The sequence below is a fragment of the Antedon mediterranea genome, chromosome 5 (assembly GCF_964355755.1).
Source record: "Antedon mediterranea chromosome 5, ecAntMedi1.1, whole genome shotgun sequence".
NCBI lineage: Eukaryota > Metazoa > Echinodermata > Crinoidea > Comatulida > Antedonidae > Antedon > Antedon mediterranea.
The window spans coordinates 21,119,340-21,143,290 of record NC_092674.1 but is presented as its reverse complement, the minus strand read 5'-3'; the positions used below and the strand labels follow the sequence as shown (position 1 = coordinate 21,143,290).

At 33.0% G+C, this 23,951-nt stretch overlaps 1 protein-coding gene across 1 annotated transcript in view; it reads right to left on the bottom strand.

Moving 5' to 3' along the window:
- Nucleotides 1-16,960, bottom strand: part of LOC140048629 (glycerol kinase 5-like) — a 29,181-nt gene extending 12,221 nt beyond the window's left edge. Inside the window, exons 1-7 of the mRNA XM_072093387.1 lie at nt 16,449-16,960; nt 12,374-12,467; nt 11,325-11,400; nt 9,983-10,076; nt 4,301-4,390; nt 3,436-3,477; nt 109-184 (exon numbers count right to left, since the gene is read on the bottom strand). Coding sequence (XP_071949488.1) covers nt 109-184; nt 3,436-3,477; nt 4,301-4,390; nt 9,983-10,076; nt 11,325-11,400; nt 12,374-12,467; nt 16,449-16,577 — 601 coding nt within the window. The 5' untranslated portion in view covers nt 16,578-16,960. The remainder of the gene's footprint in view (nt 1-108; nt 185-3,435; nt 3,478-4,300; nt 4,391-9,982; nt 10,077-11,324; nt 11,401-12,373; nt 12,468-16,448) is intronic.
- Between the last annotated feature and the right edge of the window lie 6,991 nt (nt 16,961-23,951).

The window sequence follows — 23,951 nt, the reverse complement described above, 5'->3', positions numbered from 1 at the left end:
TAAATAATTCAACACAAACAAATTCTCTCCCCATTCAAAATTCATTTGTCTTATTGTATTAACAATGGTGAAGCTTGCATCTTCTAATAAATGACTACTTTGGTTTACCTCCAGTAAGTTTCCATACAAGCCATGTTTCAAGGGTTCCAAACAACACATTTCCAGCCTTAGCCTCTTTCTTTATCTGCAAAAACAACAAAGTTATTCTAAAAAAAAATTCAATCTGTAACCTCAGATCACAAGAAAAAAAATCACATGAAAAATTGGTGAAATGAAAAAATAGTTTTGTTTTACATTGGAAAAAGAAACATCCTTTTAAACATTTCTGGAAAAAGTGATTAATTTTTTAATTAACATTTAACATTCACAGATTAACGCCCGTATTCTTAAACCGGACTTTAGTCGTAGTTCGAGCTAAAACTAAAAAAATGACGTCATTTTAATTCATAAACCGAACTTCAACTAAATCACCGACTAAATCAGGCCAACCTCGACTAAATCGAGACGGATTTTGATCGATTTTTTTAGTCCTGGAGGGGGCAGACTAAATGGTCGACTAAATGGTTTTTAAACGATGTTTATAAAAAACGTAATCAGTCTTTGAGTTGTTATATTGGCCAGATATTGAAGAATGAAATATCTATATTTATATTAGCTTAATTACATTGGTATAAATTATAATAATGAAAATCATCTTTATTTACAACTGTATACAAATTACATTATTTTCTTCGCGCAAGTCCGACTTGAGCTACGTCACGCCATAGCGACAATGGGAGATGCGGCAATTCACCACGCGATGGAATGTTTAGGGGGCCTAGCACTTTCTTGTCACGCTATGAAGTGCGTGGTTCGTGGCGATCATACTTTGTTGGGGGCCTAGAAAATATAAAAGTTACCGTACCGCCATGGTTCCTAAATATATTTTTAAGATTTTATTTGTTGTTAATCAAATATACTTCACTGTTAAATTAATACTGATATTGTTCTAATAATTAACGATTAAAATTATTTTTCATGTATAGTCCTGATGCGTAAAAAGTGTTGTAAGAAATGGAAAGTGATATCAATGCGCAAAATTTCGTCTGCTCCTCAATACTCTCTTGTCATTGGCCAATGTATAGCCTTTGTTACCCAGACGTGTGCAACTCGACTAAAAGCTCGACTTCATTAAGTCGAACTGCAAACTTCGACTACTTCGTTTTTGAATCGAATTTGAAGTAATAGCTCGAACTACGACTTTTCCAAGTCGAACTTCGAACTACGACTAAAGTCCGGTTTAAGAATATGGGCGTTAGTGTTTTATATGATTCTTTTGTTTTCAAGATAATTGTTAACAGTTTTATGGCATTCAAAAATAGAATTGTAGAATGTATTTATCAACCTTATTGGACATTATGCTGTTCTTCATCTACTCAGGAGGTTCTGTTAATATTTTGTCAAAATGGTATAAACATTTTCAGATTAACTTTAAAATGGATTGTGTTAGTTCACGTCCCTATTGATAATATACATACAGTGGATAAAATCTGTAAGCAGACAAGTTTCACCTGTTATTAATAAAACAAGTGACCATAACGGCACCAGACAGGGACCAGTAACAGATGAATAAAACCCCTGCTACTCTATAAATGCAAGATTATTGGACAATATAACATTGTCTTTTTCTTGACATAAAACTACCAACACCATAAATTACAACAATCAATACACTAAAGCTCAGTACTGTATTAAAATGGCAATTTATTGTAGTGTTTGATTTAATGTTGTCTGAAGAATGTTAATATCTCTTTAAATATTTATGTGACTTTTATTAATGATATAATGATGACAGCTTCTCATAGTAGCCTACAGTACAGTAGAGTAATTGTTTAACTGCCAACTATTGAAAGGTAGTAGTTGTAGTAGGATTGCAATATAAAAATAAAAAAAGTATTTGATCATGTTTTAATAGAGTAATACAAATGCCGGTATCATATTCTTTCCATCATTTTTGTTATTAAAGTGTATGGTACTTGCTTTATATGCTTGTACATGTAAATAAAAATAATAATATTCTGAATTTATAAAGCGCCTTGTGCTGTGAAATATCTAAGCCCTATATATATTATTGTCATTTTTTGATCAAACTCCCATAATACAGCTAGTAATCAGGGCAAGTTGTATCTTGACCTTCAGGTACACATTTCTACACCTGGGTAGAGAGAGGCAAACATAAGTAAACTAAAATGTCTTGCCTAAGGATAAAAGCAATGTGAATAGTGTTGGATTTGAACCCATGATCTGGCAATTAATTCACTGTCCAACACACTGCACCATACGTTTACTAAATGTATGTTTGTTTAAAGGCCAGGTGCGGGCAAAAAATTTCTATTGATCATACATTCCAATAATTATCGATCTATAGTTTCCCCTATGTTTCATAATTTTTGGGATTTTATTTGTGTTACAAGAGCTTGTTGAAAATAAGCACTTTCTTATCAGTGGGGGGATAGTTCAAATTACAAAGTAAAATCTCTATTCTTTTGTACAAACAGTTTGTAAATAGAGAGGCATTTTAAAAAGCTACGAAAAATAAACAGTGTGGTAAAAAATTTTAGCAGATGACTAAGTATAGGTAATATAACTTGAATATTACATTTCTGGAATTTTTATTCAACTTCAAATTTTTATTTTCATGCTATAGCAAAAATTATCCACCATATATCCACCATCTTTTTTCACCTTCTAGGGAGTCACAAGACATGTTATTACATTAGGTTAAATACCTAACTACTGAAAAAAGGTCTTCCTGGTTTTTATGGAATAATTTTGCAAAATTTTGTATTTGGCCATATTAAGGGAAATTCATGTTTTTTCATCTTGATTTCTGTTACAAATATTTGATTTATGTACAATTAACCAAATATTATATTTAAAATTCATGCCTGTACCTGAGCTTTAAGTACGATAAAATCCACAATTTCCTCTCTAAAAGGTCTGAATACCAAACAGGACATAATATTCAATAGCTCAATTGAGAATATTTGGTCTGCCCACCACTTTTTAAGTATTTGCCTATTTATTTCAAAATAATTTGCAAACATAAGTTTGAAGGGACAAATAAGTTAAAGCTCTAACTAAGTGCATTACAATCAGGAGACTGTAAATCAATGTAAATATAACATTTTCAAGTTATGTCGTTACCAACAGTTTATCACCAATTTAATTTTTTTTACAGATACAAATATTAAAGCATATGGTGGTATTGAAACTTTATTTGTTAATATTCTTCAACTTTTCACTTTCCCCTACTTTATCTTTTATATACTTTATATTATTTATTCTTATCGCAAAACCCTGGAGTTCATTCAGTGAAAGATGAAATGTTCTCTTTTCAGCTCATGAAAATATTTGTACCATTGCACTCATAAACATCATTATTGTAATATTTACCTCTGCGTTGGTATTGAGGATCCATGCTAATCGTATAATTGCCTGAAAAATAAATTGAAATTTAGATAATGCCACAATACCTGCAAACCTATATAAGCACTCATAATTTTATACAAGGTTCGATTAATCTGCCAAGATAAACAAAATACTTTGACTTTAACACCTACATTATCCGGAGCTTATTTATCTTGGAGAAAGTATAATAAAGCCATTGAATTCTTAAATTACTGTGGTATCTAACAAAGTTAAAAAATTATGGGCCTGTTTCTATTAAAACCAGTTTCTTGGTTTATTTTGAATGTTCCCAATACAGGTTAATCACTCAACTGGTTGCCAATTTGGTGATAAATTGTGGTTTTGTGATGGTATCATTATAGTATCCAGAGATACAGTATTCTGCCATTCAGTGAAGTCAGATCAGATTGAGATTGAATGCAGCTAAAAACTGCTCCATATATTTTTTAAGATCAGGAATGAAATCAATTGGTGTTTTTAATACCGCATTTAAGATCGGGTTATTTGAAAGGAATTTCTGTGGGTAAAAAACATTTTGAAAAACCAATTCTTTTTCTAAATAGAAACAGGCCCTAAAGTATCACCCTTTTCACAATACTGCAACATACTGGAGTTTACACATTGGGACGTCAACAACCAGCGTTCTATAATTAGTGTGTTAACATTTTATACAGTACACATTTTTTGACTGTACTAACTTAACTGCACAGCAACATTGTAATGAATAAAAATATTTATTTTGACTTTTTGATATGCTTTAGTAAAAACTTAAGTGTTGTCCTCGAAACACTGCAAAGCTTCATTTCTGTAAAGTTTAATCCTCTAAATCTGTTGGTGTAATCCTACTTACATGTTGGGATTGGAAATGAAAAGAACTAGCTGCTTCCCACCTCTGTTGTCTTGTCAAAATGTGAAGTAACTTGGCTCCAGTACCCAGGCCCTGATAAACAAAACAACACAATTAAAAAATTACTGATTCAACCGATTTTTGTTCAGACATGCGAGTACATTTTTAAAAAAGAGTTCAGGGATGTTGTTGAAGACACACTTCTAAATCTGGCTTACAAGGTTAATTCTCAATCGGGGCCATGCTAGAAAACTTTTGAGAACCCACGTATTTCTCTCTTTAAACCCTGTACCACTCTGAATTTAAAATTGGACTACTATATTCATTTATTTATTATTACAGGTACTGTATACTGTGATATTTAAGGGTCTTTCACACCTGCTCAGGTTCCGACTCCGTTCGGCTCTCGTAAATAAAATTGTGTTTTCTATCCTTTTACTCAATATACGTGTAACCATGTGGTGTGTTGTGAATATGAAAAGTCGCTAATGCTGTATGCACAGGTGTGAAAGACCCTTTACTCAATATCTGAACACCAAATACATTTTTTTTTTAAACTAAATATACTGTATAAGGAATGTTTTTAAACATTAAATGGCAATCGGAAACTATGATTAGTAAGTACATGAAATTTATTTAATAGGGTCATACAGTAGGCCCAGTACTGCATACTGTAGATAGTATTTGAACAAGAAAACAATTGAAAATTTTCTGTAATAAACTCAACTGATGATTACAGTATGTTTTTCAATGTCATTGATAACAAAAGCAAAATAGCTAGTGTTAATATAAGGCATTTCCTGGAAGTCATTTAACACATTAACACTATACAGCAATGTATTATTATAAAACTAGCCATAATGCTCAAATAAAACTGTCAAACAAATATTAACATCCCCAACTTTTAAATTTGAATGCTTGCATAGTGAAATAACTAATCTGATCTATAATTTCCTAATATCATGACACAATTCTATTGTACATTATTTATATTAAAAACAATAAACCTCCGGCTTAACAATATTAGGTATATTAACGTCACTTTCACTTTTTTTTTGGATTTCACAATACATATTAATCTGAATCAAGGTTATTAAAACAATATACCTTGAAAAGCCAACAAGTCATAGTGTTTTATTAAGTTCAAGATTAGGCCAATTAAAAAAATAATGTTTTTTTTTAAATTCAGGGCTTTGTGAAATGTCAAGCATACTGTACAGTAATGATAGTCTATTTACAGACATTTTTGGAATAATCTTGATCATGGCCTACGATTGTGATGAAAAATTAATGATTATTTTTACTACGGCTATATAAAAAAATAGCATAATTTGCTTACAAATTTGCCATGGGCCTGCCCAAGTTGTATTGCAAAAGATAGGACATTATGTTACAGTTAAGTTCAGCACCTTATTTTACAATGTTTAAGCCTTTGCTCTCGAACCCTACACATCAACATCTTTACAGTATTTCATAATCCTGAATCTTCACTGGAATCACTGCTTAGAACCTATTGTAGACTACAGTGTTTTCTGTTTTAGGCCATCTTGCAATTTTGGTTTTTGTTAGGTGTTTATAATTATACATGAAACATCAACACTTCAAGTGTGAAGGTGGCCGTTACTGTCTCAAAATTATATTTATTAATCAATAATTCAATTAGCACCTATTAAATTGCAGTAACATAACTCAAGTTTGAAAGTCAACACATAAAACATAGTTTTAGCACATACTTAATCCTGGATGGTTTTGCTCCTGGTGTTCACCTATGAAACTGTTGAACCAATAGATTTGTTGTGTTTATGTCACGATATTATTGTTAAAATAAGGTTTATAATGAACCTCTGCAAAGTAAAGGAGGTTGCAATCACATTTGTTTATTTGTCAGTTTTATCAAGATTAAATCAAACCTACTGAATGGATTTTGACAAAATGTATTGTAAATGTTCATCTGCATTCATTGACCTGCTAAAAATTAATTCTTAAAACATATTTTGTTGAATATGCCATTTTAATGTCACATATTACAGATCTACTTTCACCAAAAATTGGATAAAAAAATTTACCTGAAAACTGTAATTTACATCAAGCTGGCAATATTACTGAAAGTCAATGCGTTTTTGGTTGAATTTAACAACTTAGTTTGTTCTTTTTACAAGTGAAAACATTTTTTTTTCTACGGAACTCAGAAGTTATTAACCTTATTAAAAAAAACCCTGTGAAATGGCCTATTCAAAATTTTTTCAGGTTTTTCGGGTTACAGTATACTGTAAATCTTTACTTCAAAATCATATCGGAAACACATTTTCTATTAATAACACTGAGAGATGTCCTTGTAAGTACTGTAACTTTCCAATTACACAGAAGAATAAACTAATCATTTTTCATTTACTTGAGATAGGGAGTGGAGTTGAACAGTTGCGAGTTACATCCCAGAACTAAGTAGGATTGAGCCATGGAATTGGAAAGCAAGCATGTTAGACTAATATCTGGAACATTTAAACCGATCGCTGCCATGTGTAAAAATATCGAAATTATTGAATAGACAATTCTGGGTGTAAAACTGACAAAAAACAAACCAAAAGAAATTTAAACAAGAAATATTTCTTACAAAAAACGCTGCTCGCTTATTGAAAAATATTTTTTATTTCAAATGTTTTTGAATGTGTCATTTTATTGTCACATAATAGATTTTTATTTTACCTGAAAAAATGTAATTTAAAGCAACAAATACTTAAATTGTCTGTCAGACAATGTTTTTGGGGTTTCTTTTCATTTTTTATATGTGAATAAATATTACTTTTTTGTTACAGAAGTGAATACTCAATTTCTGTCATTTTAGTTAATTTTATTGCTAAGGTCAAATCTGGGGGTCACTTCATCACCCTAGATATTTCAATTGTGAAGTATCCTATTACAAACACAAACTTTAATGGACTGTTTCGATAATAATTCAATGAATATCTGACACTGACAGTGAATATAGGGAATGGAAATTTTAGCATGACATGTCCTAATAGACTCTTTCCCAGCCGTTTTTTGGGTCTACTGTAGCAGCTGGAATCAATAAATCATAGTGGAGTTTCCATTTTCACAAAACTGTCTGTCCTTAGAACTATAACTGCTGCTTGCTTTAGCTTCTGATTGAATAGTCCTAATGGGACGTAGCGGGCTAGAGCTGCAGCGTGAAAAAAAAGAGTGATCAATACTGGTACATCCATCACTGACATCCCCCAAGGACAAGTTGTTGCCAAATTGAACAAAATACAAGTTTAGTAAATATTTTACCAGTAACAATGAATAGAATGTAGTTAACAATGTGTTATTATTTCCTTTGTGAATCTAAGTATGGTGAAGTGGGCGAAAAGGTCAGTCAAATAATTCAGTAAAACAAAATTCCAAACAGACTTTTTTCGAAGAAATTTATATTTTAACCGTAACGTCGCCCAAGAACAATCATCATGTGGAAAAAACGCACAGGGCATTTATTCATTTCCTCGAATAAATGCCTCAACACATGCATAAAATATTGTGTTTACAATCACATTTCTATTTGTAGTATCTGAATTCATTGATTGGCATGATCTACTGTACAATTTACTAATCATTTTCATACAATTTTTACTGTATTTTATCATTTAGGTCCCTAGATTTATTTTTCTTACCAAACCATCATGTTATAGATGGAGTTTTATCACAAGTTCATTCAGAAGCATTTACCAATATTTGTATTTGAAAGCTTAACTGTACATTACATGTTGAAGCTTTTGAGCTGGTTATACACTAAAATGGTTAAAAATTGTTATTGTAAATTGGCTATGATAAAATACAGTAATTCAAAAGCTTAAATACAATCAAAGCAAAACCAATAAAAAACAACCATAAAATATAGTAAGATTTATTACCATTTTCACCATAAATTCCATAATTTAATAATTCTTTGAATTCATTATGCACAAGTATTAAATTCATATCAACTAGGTTCTAAAACGACTGACGTATGACAATAAGCAAAAGAGTACGTCCCTCAAATGTGTGCATGTATGCTTCTTGCAAGTGGTTTGACAAAATATTTTCATGTTTATGATCTATGTTTTCGCTTTGTTCTAAATTTATGGGGTTTCTCAATACTACTGTAGGAAGATGTCATTAATGTGTTAAGTTTTGGTGCAGTTGATTACTGTACTTGTTTAAATTGTTATGTTTTGAAAAAAACCGAAGAAATGAAAATAAGGAAAAGGCAGAGCAAAATTCAGGAAAACATTTCTGGAAATGATTCCTCGAAATGTAAACCATAAACTATTTCTATCACATCAATATACATATTTAATGGATATGGGCAAATCAATATTAATGATCCAATCATTCAGGTGAACTTAATCAATATATTCACTTACAAGTTAAACTTGATTTAGACATTACAACATATGGTACAATACCATGAAAAGTATGTGTACAGTTAGAAATTATATAATTATTTCTATCAAAAACTTGGATAAAGTACACACTCTGGTGACCAAAATTTCGGGGATTTTTCTATTGCAAAATTGGGATATTTTTCAGACTAGGATTACTATTACTAAGGAAGAATTACAGGTGGCCACGAGTCACCTATTTAACCTTTTAAGATGCGAGGTTTCTACCCAAAGTGACTGAGGCTAAATGAGGTATTTTAATAGGTTTAGGAAAAATGCACAATACATTTTTATGAAGCCTGTAAACTTTCTGCAATTGTTGGTTTTATTGTTAGGTGAATGTTTTGGCCTTCCGAAAAATTGCACTTTTTGGACCTAGGTGAAAGGTCAAATGCTCAAAAACCTATACTGTACAAATGGGTCTCACGTCCTGTGACAGTAAATTACCCCGTATGGTATATGGGCCACGTCTTCAAAGGGTTAATGACCGCCTTCTATACATATACTGACTCACCAGAATCATTGTTTTCCTTTCGTACTGTAATACTGTAATGTAATGAGCAAAATAATTCTAAGAATTTCAAAAGAAAACAAAAGACAATACCATAGGCCAATGAGGGTGCTCAACACTCAAAGACAATACCATAGGCCAATGAGGGTGCTCAACACTCAAAGACAATACCATAGGCCAATGAGGGTGCTCAACACTCAAAATGTCTTCATTAGGTATTTATGAATAAGAAGATGGGGCTTTCGGACATCAATACAAAAAAAATGAGTAATTAAATTATCCTCTGTTCGGAAATGGCTATAGCTGACTTATCCAGGCAAGCTAGGAACGAACAGTAAGGTTCCATTCAGGAAGTTTAAAACAATATCTAATTATGGAAGATTGAATTAGTTTCCATCCATGATCTAATAATAACTGTATGATGAACCACCAATAGAGGAAAATGTGTAGGTGGTTGTTGATCTTATTGCACACAAACAGAACACTAAAGATTTGTATCATTTACTATACAGTCATTTCATAGTATTAAAATTAAATGGTTGTTATGTACAATACCATACAATACAGGATTGTATTTACTATAAACATGAAACTGGTTGTGGTTGTTTTTTGCCTTTAGGCTATAAACAATATTATTATGAGTACACACATTTAAACTTTCAATCAAAATATTGACATAACTTTATGTTATGGCAAGTCTGTGTCTAAACTGAGCAACAATTTTGCGATCCAGACTGCTGAGTCACTAAATAACCTTACCTTAAATGATAATGATTGGTTAATATTGTTAGCGAAAGGTTCTGCACGTGTATCATTCCATGATATAAAGTTACAGTAATGTTCATCCGTGTGCCTATAATTAAAAAAATGATGATCAAAAAACACCAACCAAAATTAAATTAGCGTTGGCAGTCCGTAAGTCGTGCAAAATACAACTACTGTCAATTTAATATCCAGGTAAGCTAAGCACTGATTACAATAATTTATGATTATGAATGAATGAACAAATAAACATGTTTTGTATTCATTGAATGAGAGAATATTTTCATTCATTGAAAGCCCGATTGTCCTAGTTACTGTAAATCAGCCCCACATCGTTTAAACCAGAACAGTCACTCTTTCAATACATGAAACGTTCATTAAATGAGTAAATTTTTATACTAAGGTAGTGATAAAATATCTAATGCTAATTAGCTCTATTGCAATTATAATGTCTGATCCGTCTGGAATGTTTAATAACAGACTTTCAATAAAATTGCGCAACTGAAAAATAAGTACACTATGGAGAGTATTGCTATGCAATATACAGAGAAAGCTTAAAAAACATGGTAAATACCCATGAGAGCTATCCTTACGGTGACCGATAGGGCATGCACATCCAGACACTAATAGTATCTACAGTAGTATGCATAAGAAGATTGGGCTTTTGACCTCGATAAATAGGAAAAAAAAAACATCCCAATGGTCTCTCTGGGAGACCAGTCATTGACTGAAGAGGTTACCCAGTATAAATATATATTTCAATCAATCGATCAATCAATCTAGTATAGGCAAAGTCAATAGTGATAAAAAGCTTATAAAAACAATGGCATAATGAAAAAAATAAATAGATACTGATAGGTATTTCAATCTCTGGTCTCACGTTAAAAAGGATAATGAAGACAATGGATTGGACATAAAATTAGGTAAAGGAGGATTATTGAAAATGTTGATAGAAGAAAGATATAAAGGTAAAACAAGAAGAGGAAGGAAAAGGATAGCTATGCTTGATAGATTAAAACATAAAAATATATATTCGGAACTAAAAGAAGAAGCACAAATAGAGAAGTATGGAGAAAGAAGACTGTTATGGACCTGCCAAATGGCAGATGACAAAGTAGACAAGGTAGTACAGTCTTATGTTGTAGGAACCTTAGCAAAGACCGCTAGAATTCAACTGGCTTTACAATGGAGCGATGTCATAACAGACAAGTCTTTATTAAAAGTCATATCAGTAATTGCATGTGTATTATCACACACCCAAAGCAAGTCAATGCTATGTTTACACCTCTCCTCAACACACTGTAGCTACTTTGTTTTAAATAGTATAAATGTACTGTACCTGTTCCATAATGTAAATGTAGCCCTCTGTACAGAAATTCCCATACATGCAATATTGTTTACCGAGATGCCAGCATCTTTAAAAAAAATATATATAACAAAACTCATGAAAATATTCTGCCTAAACTCATAAAAATTCATTGTATACCATTACCACTTGAGATTGATTACAATGCTTTAACTGCACTATTAAATATTGTTTTCAAGTGAGAATGCAAGAATCTTTGAATCTAAATTCATTCAATACTATCATGGAGCTAAAAATAAATCTTTTAACTAGTATTTTTAAATTGATTTACTATCAATTCACTTCTCACAACTGTAAAGTGTATTGTAAGTAATGTTATTTTTTGTCATTGTTTGGTCTAGTAGAAAGAAGCTATAGTACACACATACAGTACAGTATAGTAGTAGTGAGTTTTGGGAAAAAATGTAAAGATACCAATTGTTCCACTGAAAAAATAATTTTTAAACTACATTTTTCGTTGTAAACGCCATACAGTAATGTCACATTTAACCAAAAATCGGAAACAAAAATGATTTTAATAAAACCACAGTGTAAAAAAAAAAATAGAAGTTGCTCAAAATGTATTAACAATTAAATGTCTGTATTTTTTTTTAATACAAAAATATGTTTTCAGGACTCCCTTAAAAACAGTTTTTTTTTAATATGCCATTTTAATCTAAATCTAAACAGTTACTCTCTTTATACGAAAAAATTGCATAAAAAAAATGATTTACCTGAAAAAACCATAATTCAAAGCAAAAAAATAGCCAGTCAATGGGTTTGGTTGAATTTAAACACTTTATATGTTGTCATTTTATAAGTGAAAACAAGGTTTTTTTTCTACGGATATTAACTTTGTTAAAACTATACCATGACCTATTCAAAGTCTGATTTTATTTTCCTTATTTTTCATGTTTTTGGGGACAATCAAACAAGGCTTCTACAAAATTACCCCAAAGCTTAATTTATTCACTTATGTTTATGGGCGACAATCTTTAAATTGAGCATGTTGATGATATGTTTTTCCATTATTGTTACAGTACCTGCAATTGCTTTCTTGACAACAGTTGTAAATTGTGTCCACACTGTATCTGGAAGCAGCTCAATTGTGTCCTGCTGTGGACAATGTAACTCAACCTAGTGAATAAATATTAATATGGTTTAGTGAATTCAATAAAAATATATTATACCAAACTCTGGAGAAATGTTATTAGGAATTTTGCACACTGAAAAATAACAACATAATTTGAATATTTCCAATAGCTTTTGATGAAAAAGAACATTACACTTGACAGGTCATTAATATCAACTCTAAAAGGATCTTCTTAAACAAATAACTTTGCTATTTTAAGATAATTTTGGGACTTAAAGAAGACACAATTAAGTACAATCAGAGAGATGATGCCTTTAATAATTCAAGTCTAGTAGATCTACTGTAGTATTGGTTTTGATGTGAAAACACCAACTGAATTTTTTCAAAAAGCATCATCAGATCAAAGCAACTGCTATGCATAAAAACGGTTGTAAAATATGCAACTTGTCATGATTCATTAGACCCATTATGTTCACTGTATTGAAAACAAAGTGCAGAATGGTGTTTAAATTCTTGAATAATGTCAACAAGTATTGTCCATTTCTGTCTGCAATTTTGCTAAACTACAGTACAGTAGAGAAATGAGTCCGAAATATTTAAAATTCTCCACCTCAACATCAAATAATAATAATCAATAATCAAACAGTATTGCAGTAATTAAAAAAAAATAATAATAAATAATAATACGCCTCATTATGTAGTCAAAGTGCTTCACATTATTACACTGGTCATCATCAAACACGTATGGAAAAATACTTCCATAATGTTGCAGCTACCTGTTACAGTACTATAGTACATGTTGTGCTTCAAAACAGGTACCCATTTGTACACACTTTTCAACTAAAGGATCAGTACAGCAAATGAAGGCGCTTTCCCATCAAGTTCAAGCTTAATCAGTGTTTGACAAAAGGTGGAAGTTTGTTCCAAAGAAACGATTCCACATACAGTACAGTAGGAAACTGTGCATCCACCGCAGTGTCACTGTCAGTGTGACAACAAGGAAGAGTTGTCACGAGGATATTAAAGATGGAACATTATCAGCGAATATCATAAATGGCAATTGATGTCCCACCAACATTTAACAGTAACACTCAGGTCATTTATTACAGACTTAATTTGAAATTATTATTCTCGCTTTTGATGAAAACAAAAATGTTCAAAATAGAAAAAAAATGAAATAAAAAGATATTTGTTTCAAGATATTGAATGCATTAGTCGATACCATCGCTCACTATCATTCATCCTCCACTAACTAGCACACGACAAAGACAAAGGAATAAGAACAAACATGCATGCAACCAAATGAAATGTAATGAACCAGAAAAAAACAAAGTGTTCGATATTAAATTATGCATGAAATATTATTAGTTAATATACTTTAGATTAAGTAATCATTCCATGCTGTCTGATACTAGAGAGTTAGTCAGTTTTACAGTATTATTATATTTATAAATACAGTACAGTAGTTGAATTTTTTAAAGTGTTTGGTTGGGTTTCAAACTGACAATGATGATGATATGATTACAGTAGGCCTATAGGGAAAAATTTAAGTATTAAATAACAAAAGAATCAATTAATGAAATCAAACATTATGATTTCTAATTATTATTCATACTCTATTAAGTATTATATTTTAGATAATCTGTGAAATTTAAGTAGCCTTTCCATTCACACTGTTTTAAAGATAGCTTTATATTTTATTCTATAGAAATGAAAAGTCCAATTATTCCAAACATCCTGAACTTTCTATTATGTATGATTGTTTGGTTATTATACCAAAGTGAAATGACTAATTTCCCAAATAAGAATTAGATAAATACAAGGGATAAACATTCTATTCAATAACCACAATTTTCCAAAAAATAATCAAAAGATTCAGTACAATACCAAAATATAGTATATCTTCTACAATTGCTATACAGATCTTCAGTTAGGTTTATTACAGATTCAGTATTAAAACACACCCTTAGTAAATTATCATCATTTGATTGGAAGATTGTCACATGATTGATACTAAATAATTGCTCTATTGCACTTTTAATAACGTCAAAATAATACAGTATTTTGGTGATAAACTGGATGATGAAAATTTTACTAATTTACTGTTTTTGTGGATAAAGTATTCATTAACATAACTGATTAATTTTGAAATGCAATCAAGTCATAGAAACTGATTATCTATATTATGCTATTATACGAATAATAAATTATTATTTAATTAAGAAACTGAATTATTATTATTTTTAGCATTAAGAACTGTGTAATATGCAATTTGAGCCAAAGAATTATCAAAAAAAAAGATTTGCACAAAATGCTGTTAATACTGTGTAGTGTAATCATGAAAAAAACCTTGTATGCAGATGTTTGGTGGTACTAATCCTACAGTCTAGTAGTAATTGGCGACAGAAGCCTTTGGACTCTTTTGTCTTGCCACAATAACACTAGTTATTAAATTAAAATTGAATTGTAACAAGATTTGCATATTGTGAAGAAACTTTGTGAGATTTTCCTAAAAAAAAACACACCAACGAGGCTCATGTTTTTTCTGAGATGTTTTTCCGAGTTCTTACTGTGCATTGCACTGCACTGGTACAGTAACACAATGCTAATTATAGCAAATTACGCTTCGCATCCTACTGTATTCAACAACACTTTCTCAAGAGATGTTGCTTTGCATGTATGAATACTGTATGTATAATAAATTGGGAGATAAAAGACTGTATTGTATTACAACTTGTTAAAAGTTGTATTCAAATTGCAACAATTTATGCAGTGTGAAAAGGGTACAACTTATGGCATGATCCGCCAAGGGTCCGGTCTGGCATCGTCAAATCAAATGTCAATGTTGTGTAGTCATTTGCCGCATAGCTGTGGGGAGCGATGTCAAAAAAGAACATTGATGTTTGATTTTATTGGCCGGCACAGAACCGTGCCGGAAAAGTACTGGTGTGAAAGACCCTTTAGGTTAGCGTACCATATGCAGGTGAGCTTGGCAGTGTTGTATTAAAGTGTGAATGCACCCTGTAATAAATATTTCTGTTATGACCTTGCAGTATCCATAAACAGATATAACTTTCGTTAGAAGTGCCATATGGTGAACATTTATGCAGACTACTCTCTAATCTATAAAATCCCATGAGAACATTAATATGAACCCAGACAAAGGAAGGATGTTAAAGAGGCAATTCACCTAAAACCTGTTTAGAATGGAAAGATTTCAGACAAACAAAATCAAGTTTGAGAGTAAATTATTGGTAAAAAATAAAAGAATTATTTTCAAATTATTACTCCATGATGACACACCCCTGCATCACAAATATTGACTTACCTTTTACATGAAAACAATGACGCACCCATTTTAAAATTCGCCGTGGCTAAAGATACGGTACCGTATTCCAACTTCTGTTTACTAAAGGTACGGTAAAATTGCATAACGTCATAACCAGCCAAATGGGGTGCTGGTACGTCTGTGACGTCATCGTATAAGGACTTAGTGGATTTTTTTCATATCGAGGGCCCCTTTATTGTCCGCATTTGCTTGTTGTTTATGGTCACCATTGAAAACAAAGTTTAATAAAAAATATAGGCCTAAATAGGCCATTTGGAATAAAAATAAAACCCTCATCTGCATCGCACACACATCCACGCAGCCTGGCGCCGCCGATAGGAGTTCTCTACAAATACAACAGACGCGATATGAAAAAAATCCCAAGTCCTTATACGATGACGTCACACACGTACCAGCACCCCATTGGCTGATTATGACGTAATGCAATTTTACCGTACCTTTAGTAAACAGAAGTTAGAATACGGTACCGTATCTTTAGCCACGGCGTTTAAAATTAGTGACACTGACAGATCTTTTAGAGGACGCGCCATGACCTCTCTCTGGTGGTAAAGTGAGATGACGTACCATTTAGGTTTTTTGATATAACCCCTGTATCATTAATAATGTGGGGAAGAGGGGAAGATCTGTAGATAGTGTAACTGTAAGGACAAAAATTGTTGTAACAAAAATTACTTACTTTCTGCCTACTGCTTCCAACAACAGATGAATGTCGATCAAACACTTGACAGCGAACAGTTGTTGTTCCATAATCAACTCCTAAAACATACACATCATCTGCATTTGTTGTGTGTTCATTGGAAGTCATGATGAATGTTTGTAATTGTAGGCTATAAAATAGTTCTTATCCTGTATCATTCACGGCCAAGATGGTCGTCACAGACAGAGAGTAGGCCTACCTATATGTACGTGTGTGCTCTGTTTCGTATCACACCACAGACGTGACAGAGTGTGGCCTACGATTTAGATCAACCTGATCCGCCTGGACTTGGAATTTGGTCTTTGAACACAATAACATTGATAAAGTTGTGCTACTAATTAATACAGATACCATCTCCGACTATTGTGTAAGTTCCCTTGACTGATTAGAAACACAATGTGGATTTACAGGTAAATAATCTTGTGTTTGGTGGATCTGGATGACACGCTTGACCTCCTTCCTGACACACACCACCACCGTCAGACTTCGGAGGCTGCTATTGGTGGATTTGGGGGGAGTGTGTATGTTGAAAAATTGATCAAGCGGAACACAACTGACGATATTTCGCGCGAAACTTTAAAAAGGCTAGGCTAGGACAAAAGTATCCAAAGTTAAGCCAATGTTTTGAGAAGGGTAGGTACGGTATAATAATAGTCTTTGTTAAATTATTTAGAAATTCATTATGATAATTATTAATGTATAGGGCCTAGCCTAGGCCAACTAAGCATGAGAACTGTTTGGAAAATTAACGAACGCAACCAACACGTACAACACAAGCAGACGACATTATTGATTGTTCAACAGAATAGGCCTACTAGATAAGATAGGCTAGAGGCTAGTTAGGCCTCCTAACTAGCTAGCTAGGCTACTAGTACTAGGCCCTACTACTACTAGTACTACTACTAGTACTAGGTATAGGCCTAGAGGCTAGCCACTTGCTCCACACAACTCCAGACTCTACTCCCGCTCCACACTCTCTGTTGTGACTGTGTCACAGACGGCCTGCTAGCCTGTTTAGGCCTACACCTTACTAATAGGATCTACTTTATGGTCTCTCTCCTGTGTGTATTTTTAAATGTTTTTTCAGATAGTCATTCTGGTTGAATTTCTTTCAACAATGTTCACAATCATATGGTGTCTCTCCTGTGTGTTTTTTCAAATCTTTTTTGAAATCGTCATTCTGATTGAATTTCTTCCCACAATGTTCACATTCATATGATGTCTCTTCTGTGTGCATTCTCAAATGTTTTTTCAGATTATCAATGTCTTTTAATTTCTTCCCACAATGTTCACATTCATACAAGTGTCTCTCCTGTGTGTATTTTCAAATGTTTTTTTCATATCGTCATTCTGGTTGAATTTCATCCCACAATGTTCACTTTCATATGGTGTCTCTCCTGTGTGTATTCTCAAATGTCTTCTCAAACTCCCAATCTGGTTACATTTCTTTCCACAATGTTCACATTCATATGGTGTCTCTCCTGTGTGTATTCTTAAATGAGTTTTCAAACTCTCAATCTGGTTAAATTTATTCCCACAATGTTCACATTCAAATGGTGTCTCTCCTGTGTGTATTCTTGAATGAGTTTTCAAACTCTCAATATGGTTAAATTTCTTCCCACAATGTTCACATTCATATGGTGTCTCTCCTGTGTGTAATGTTTCCTCAAATTACTTTTATCTTTAAATTTCTTTCCACAATGTTCACATTCATATGGTGTCTCTCCTGTGTGTAATGTTTCCTCAAATTACTTTTATCTTTAAATTTCTTTCCACAATGTTCACATTCATATGGTGTCTCTCCTGTGTGTATTCTCAAATGTTTTTTTCAGATCGTCATTCTGGTTGAATTTCATCCCACAATGTTCACATTCATATGGTGTCTCTCCTGTGTGTATTCGCAAATGAATTTTCAAACTCCTAAACGGGTTGAATTTCTTTCCACAATGTTCACATTCATATGGTGTCTCTCCTGTGTGTATTCGCAAATGAATTTTCAAACTCCTAAACGGGTTGAATTTCTTTCCACAATGTTCACATTCATATGGTGTCTCTCCTGTGTGTATTCGCAAATGAATTTTCAAACTCCTAAACGGGTTGAATTTCTTTCCACAATGTTAACATTCATATGGTGTCTCTCCTGTGTGTATTCTCAAATGTCTTCTCAAATTCCCAGTCTGGTTAAATTTCTTTCCACAATGTTCACATTCAAATGGTGTCTCTCCTGTGTGTATTCGCAAATGAGTTTTCAAACTCCCAATACGGTTGAATTTCTTCCCACAATGTTCACATTCATTGGTTTCTCTCCTTTGTGTATTCTCATGTGTTTTTTCAGATCGTCATTCTGGTTAAATTTCTTTCCACAATGTTCACATTCAAATGGTGTCTCTCCTGTGTGTATTCTCAAATGTCTCCTCAAATTACTTTTATCTTTAAATTTCTTTCCACAATGTTCACATTCAAATGGTGTCTCTCCTGTGTGTATTCGCAAATGAGTTTTCAAACTCCCAATCAAGTTAAATTTCTTTCCACAATGTTCACATTCATATGGTGTCTCTCCTGTGTGTATTCTCAAATGTCTTCTCAAATTCCCAATCAAGTTGAATTTCTTTTTACAATGTTCACATTCATATGGTGTCTCTCCTGTGTGTATTCTCAAATGTCTTCTCAAATTCCCAATCAAGTTGAATTTCTTCTTACAATGTTCACATTCATATGGTGTCTCTCCTGTGTGTATTCTCATATGTCTTTTCAAACTCCCAATATGGTTGAATTTCTTCCCACAATGTTCACATTCATATGGTGTCTCTCCTGTGTGTATTCGCAAATGAATTTTCAAACTCCTAAACGGGATGAATTTCTTTCCACAATGTTCACATTCATATGGTGTCTCTCCTGTGTGTATTCGCAAATGAATTTTCAAACTCCGAATACGGTTGAATTTCTTCCCACAATGTTCACATTCATATGGTTTCTCTCCTGTGTGTATTCTCATATGTTTTTTCAGATCGTCATTCTGGTTAAATTTCTTTCCACAATGTTCACATTCAAATGGTGTCTCTCCTGTGTGTATTCTCAAATGTTTCCTCAAATTACTTTTATCTTTAAATTTCTTTCCACAATGTTCACATTCAAATGGTGTCTCTCCTGTGTGTTTTCGCAAATGGCTTCTCAAATTTCCGTTATGTTTAAATTTCTTCTTACAATGTTCACATTCATATGGTGTCTCTCCTGTGTGTATTCGCAAATGAGTTTTCAAACTCCCAATACGGTTGAATTTCTTCCCACAATGTTCACATTCATATGGTGTCTCTCCTGTGTGTATTCGCAAATGTCTTCTCAAAATCCCAGTCTGGTTGAATTTCTTTCCACAATGTTCACATTCAAATGGTTTCTCTCCTGTGTGCATTCTCAAATGTTTTTTCATATCACCATTGTCTTTGAATTTCTTCCCACAATGTTCACATTCATATGTTGTCTCTCCGGTGTGTATTTTCAAATGTTTTTTCAGATTGTCACTCTGGTTAAACTTCTTTCCACAATGTTCACATTCATATGGTTTCTCTCCTGTGTGCATTCTCAAATGTTTTTTCAGATCATCATTGTCTTTGAATCTCTTCCCACAATGTTCACATTCATATGGTGTCTCTTCTGTGTGCATTCTCAAATGTTTTTTCAAATCGTCATTCTGGTTGAATCTCTTCCCACAATGTTCACATTCATATGGTGTCTCTTCTGTGTGCACAATTCTCAAATGTTTTTTCAAATCGTCATTCTGGTTGAATTTCGTCCCACAATGTTCACATTCATATGGTGTCTCTTCTTTGTGCATTTTCAAATGTTTTTTCAAATCGTCATTCCGGTTGAATTTCTTCCCACAATGTTCACATTCATATCGTGTCTCTTCTGTGTGCATTCTCATATGTTTTTTCAAATCGTCATTCCGGTTGAATTTCGTCCCACAATGTTCACATTCATATGGTGTCTCTTCTTTGTGCATTTTTAAATGTTTTTTCAGATCGTCATTCTGGTTGAATTTCTTCCCACAATGTTCACATTCATATGGTTTCTCTCCTGTGTGCATTCTCAAATGGTTTTTCAGATCATCATTGTCTTTGAATTTCTTCCCACAATGTTCACATTCATATGGTGTCTCTCCTGTGTGTATTCTCATATGTTTTTTCAGATCGTCATTCTGGTTGAATTTCTTCCCACAATGTTCACATTCATATGGTTTCTCTCCTGTGTGTATTCTCATATGTCTTTTCAGATCGTCATTCTGGTTGAATTTCTTTCCACAATGTACACATTCATATGGCGTCTCTTCTGTGTACTCTCCCAAATGTCTGCTCCATCCACTATTTAAATCTAGACAAAGTCTGACAACGTTCACTTGACATCGAAGAAATTTAAACTCTTGGTGTGTTTGAAGTTTATCTCCACAATGTTCACATTTGTATAAATTCATTATTCACAGATGGCATAAGTACTGTAAGCCTGACTTGCCCCGGCTGTCCACCGCTGGGTATTGGTACACTCTCAAGAAGTCACTGAAAAAAAGAAATTACCTACCATTCATAAAAAAAATCACTGAAATTAAAATTGTGTACAAATTTATATTGTAAATAAAAACATCATTTGAAAGTATAGTTTGAATTTACAGTAGGAGTCTAGGACAAATAACAACTCAAATCAAGTTGATCCAGAATTAAGTAACCCGAATTGTACCTGGGACGCAGAAATTCAGGCCGGTTTAAACAAGGTAAAAAGTCAACCCGGTCGCTGAACCACACGGGTAAAGGGCCCGTCTGCACGGTTCCAGTCTGGCGCTGGCAAAGCCAATGTTTCATTTTTACGCGGCCATGCGCATATCGATTGGCGCATAGCCCGTAGGGGGTCACTTGTATATAAACCAAACGGGGGGGGGGGGGGGTGCAGCAGCCACTTCAAGACATGAGGCACTTGTGCTACCAGCTGTTTTACTGAAAAATACTACGGACTTGAACTACCATTTACCAAATAAAAATCCAGTGTTCTCTAAAAAGACGGCAGAAACAAGGCCACGCCAGAGAGGGCGCAATATTTGTACTGGTTCCCGGCATGATCTGCGCATGGCCAAAGAGACCGTTCATGGCAAAATCATGAACGTGTTTTCGCTCGTCCGCGGTGCATGACGACGATGATCAAGAGTCAAGAGTGGTCACAGTTGAATGATTTTGTCGTAGGCTATGTTTCGTGTTCTTCTGCTGATGCGAAAACTCTAGGCCTATTCAAAGGTGTTTAGCGATGGGCTTATAGCTGGGCTTATAGCATCCATTATGCTAAAATACCTGCAAAATTTGGCGATAAATCGTGACATTTTGACACGGGTGGGCGGGCCAGGCACTTAAACTACTAATTTCACCCTGTCATTCCCCACACTTGTGCTACCAACTCTCCATAATTTCCCACACTTGTGCTACCAGGCCCTCGAAAATATACCCGTCGTAAATGCGGCACCTCCCCGTATGGAAATATTTAAGAGTGACCCCCCCGGGGCGCATAGCCATGTGGAGCATGTGAAAACGAAACATTGCCGTTCGATTCGCCGAACCAGAACCATGCCAGAACAGGTGTGAAAGGCCCCTAAGTGATGCGCAATGTATTCCGCATCAAGTCAACCTGGAACGAAGTTATGTACTTGCGTATTGTGAACTTATGCACTGATTAATTATAAAGCAAAGGAATATTTATTTTCTGTCGTTTACTTATTCTCATTTGTTACTTTATATTGAGCTTTATTATATTACTAGATTACGAAGTTTGATTAATAATTGTTTAATTATTATTAACGGAAAGTATAAAGACATACGCAACACTGCAACCCTTATACATCGACTGTTAATCAGGTACCGATACTCCCTACTAAAATAATTATAAACAAAACACTGTAACAGTATGTCATTCATTCAGGTTCAACTACTAGTCCTAACCTACTACTAGTCCAAAATAATTTATGTCCCTTATAATCTGATTGGCCACACCATTACATTGTGACACTGTACATGCTGTTCTGTATGTTAATAATACAAACTAAATCATTACATAAACCTACATGGTTAAATCATAATTGTATAACAAGAAAATTGTAATATTGATTTTTACTTACACTACAGTTAACAAATTACAAAATTGAGTTTTGGTAATGTTAATTTTAAAGAAACTCTGCAGAAAAGAATATGATGTTCACAGCACTGATGTTATAATAGAAGTGAATTGTAGAGATTAAGATAACTTGATACATGATATCTGTCTTTGTTTACATACCTATGCCCAATATTTATGAGGTGTGACTTGAGTACAAGACCTTGCATATTTAATTAGCTGTAGAACCTCATATACTTAATACATTACACTAAAACATAGTCAATTGACTATGACTAAAACAAAAATTAAAACTGCAAAACTATACAATAATAAAAGGAAGAGAACACTTTCACATAGCTTGGCAGTGTAAAAAAAAGGGGTATTAATTAGATCAGACAGAGTGGAAAATACATAGATAATGTGCTTGGGTATATGTGTAATAATGACTTCATGGAATAACTCTCAGGCTAAAAGAAGTTTTGTTTATAGATAAGATCAACTAAACTATGGAATTCTCTACCAAATAACATAAAATCAGAACTCCATAATATGTCTTTGGCAACTTTTAAATCTTCACTATAGAAAACATATATGTATTAACCTTTTGCCTTCACAATTGTAAATAGTTTTATATCGGTTTTCTTTCTTTTTGTTTTTCTTTTATATTTTATTTTTGTTGTAAATATGTTTACTGAACCACTTTGGAAATCAGTACATTTGTATTGAAAGTGTATTTCAGTTTAAAGAAAGAACAAATAAATAAACTAGATTTAATTCGTCACTATGACGAATTATAGGTTATATGCATTGATTTAAATAAAGATAATTGATTTTTAAAAGATATTTTGATTGATTGATTTTCTCAGATTCTTTAATTATTTATAATATATGATAGGACCTTGCTAACGCGACCACCATAGCCGGTATCACAATCCGATCAAAGATCCCTCTGCGTATAATGTCATAAACCACATTTGTTGTTACATAACAATAAAGATAAGTTACTTTTTATCTAGATTTCATTATAAATCATGTGTATAATATATACACTAAGAAATAAATTTGAACAAACAATACGGATAATAAAAAAAAAATCTTATTTCGTTTCCCAAGGTGAGACTCGATCTCGGTACCTTGAGTGCCATAGACACGAGCACAGAACACCGAGCCATACACAACTGACTAAAAGTTGTAGAAAAATTCCTCCGTGTATTTACTATGCAGTAACCACTTTGGTGCAGATAGATTATTACATACCGCAATGAATTATAATGTTTTACTATGATGACATCTTTAAAGATTTTTAAAAATGATGCACTGTCAAACTATATACTTTTAACTTTAATGAAAATATTG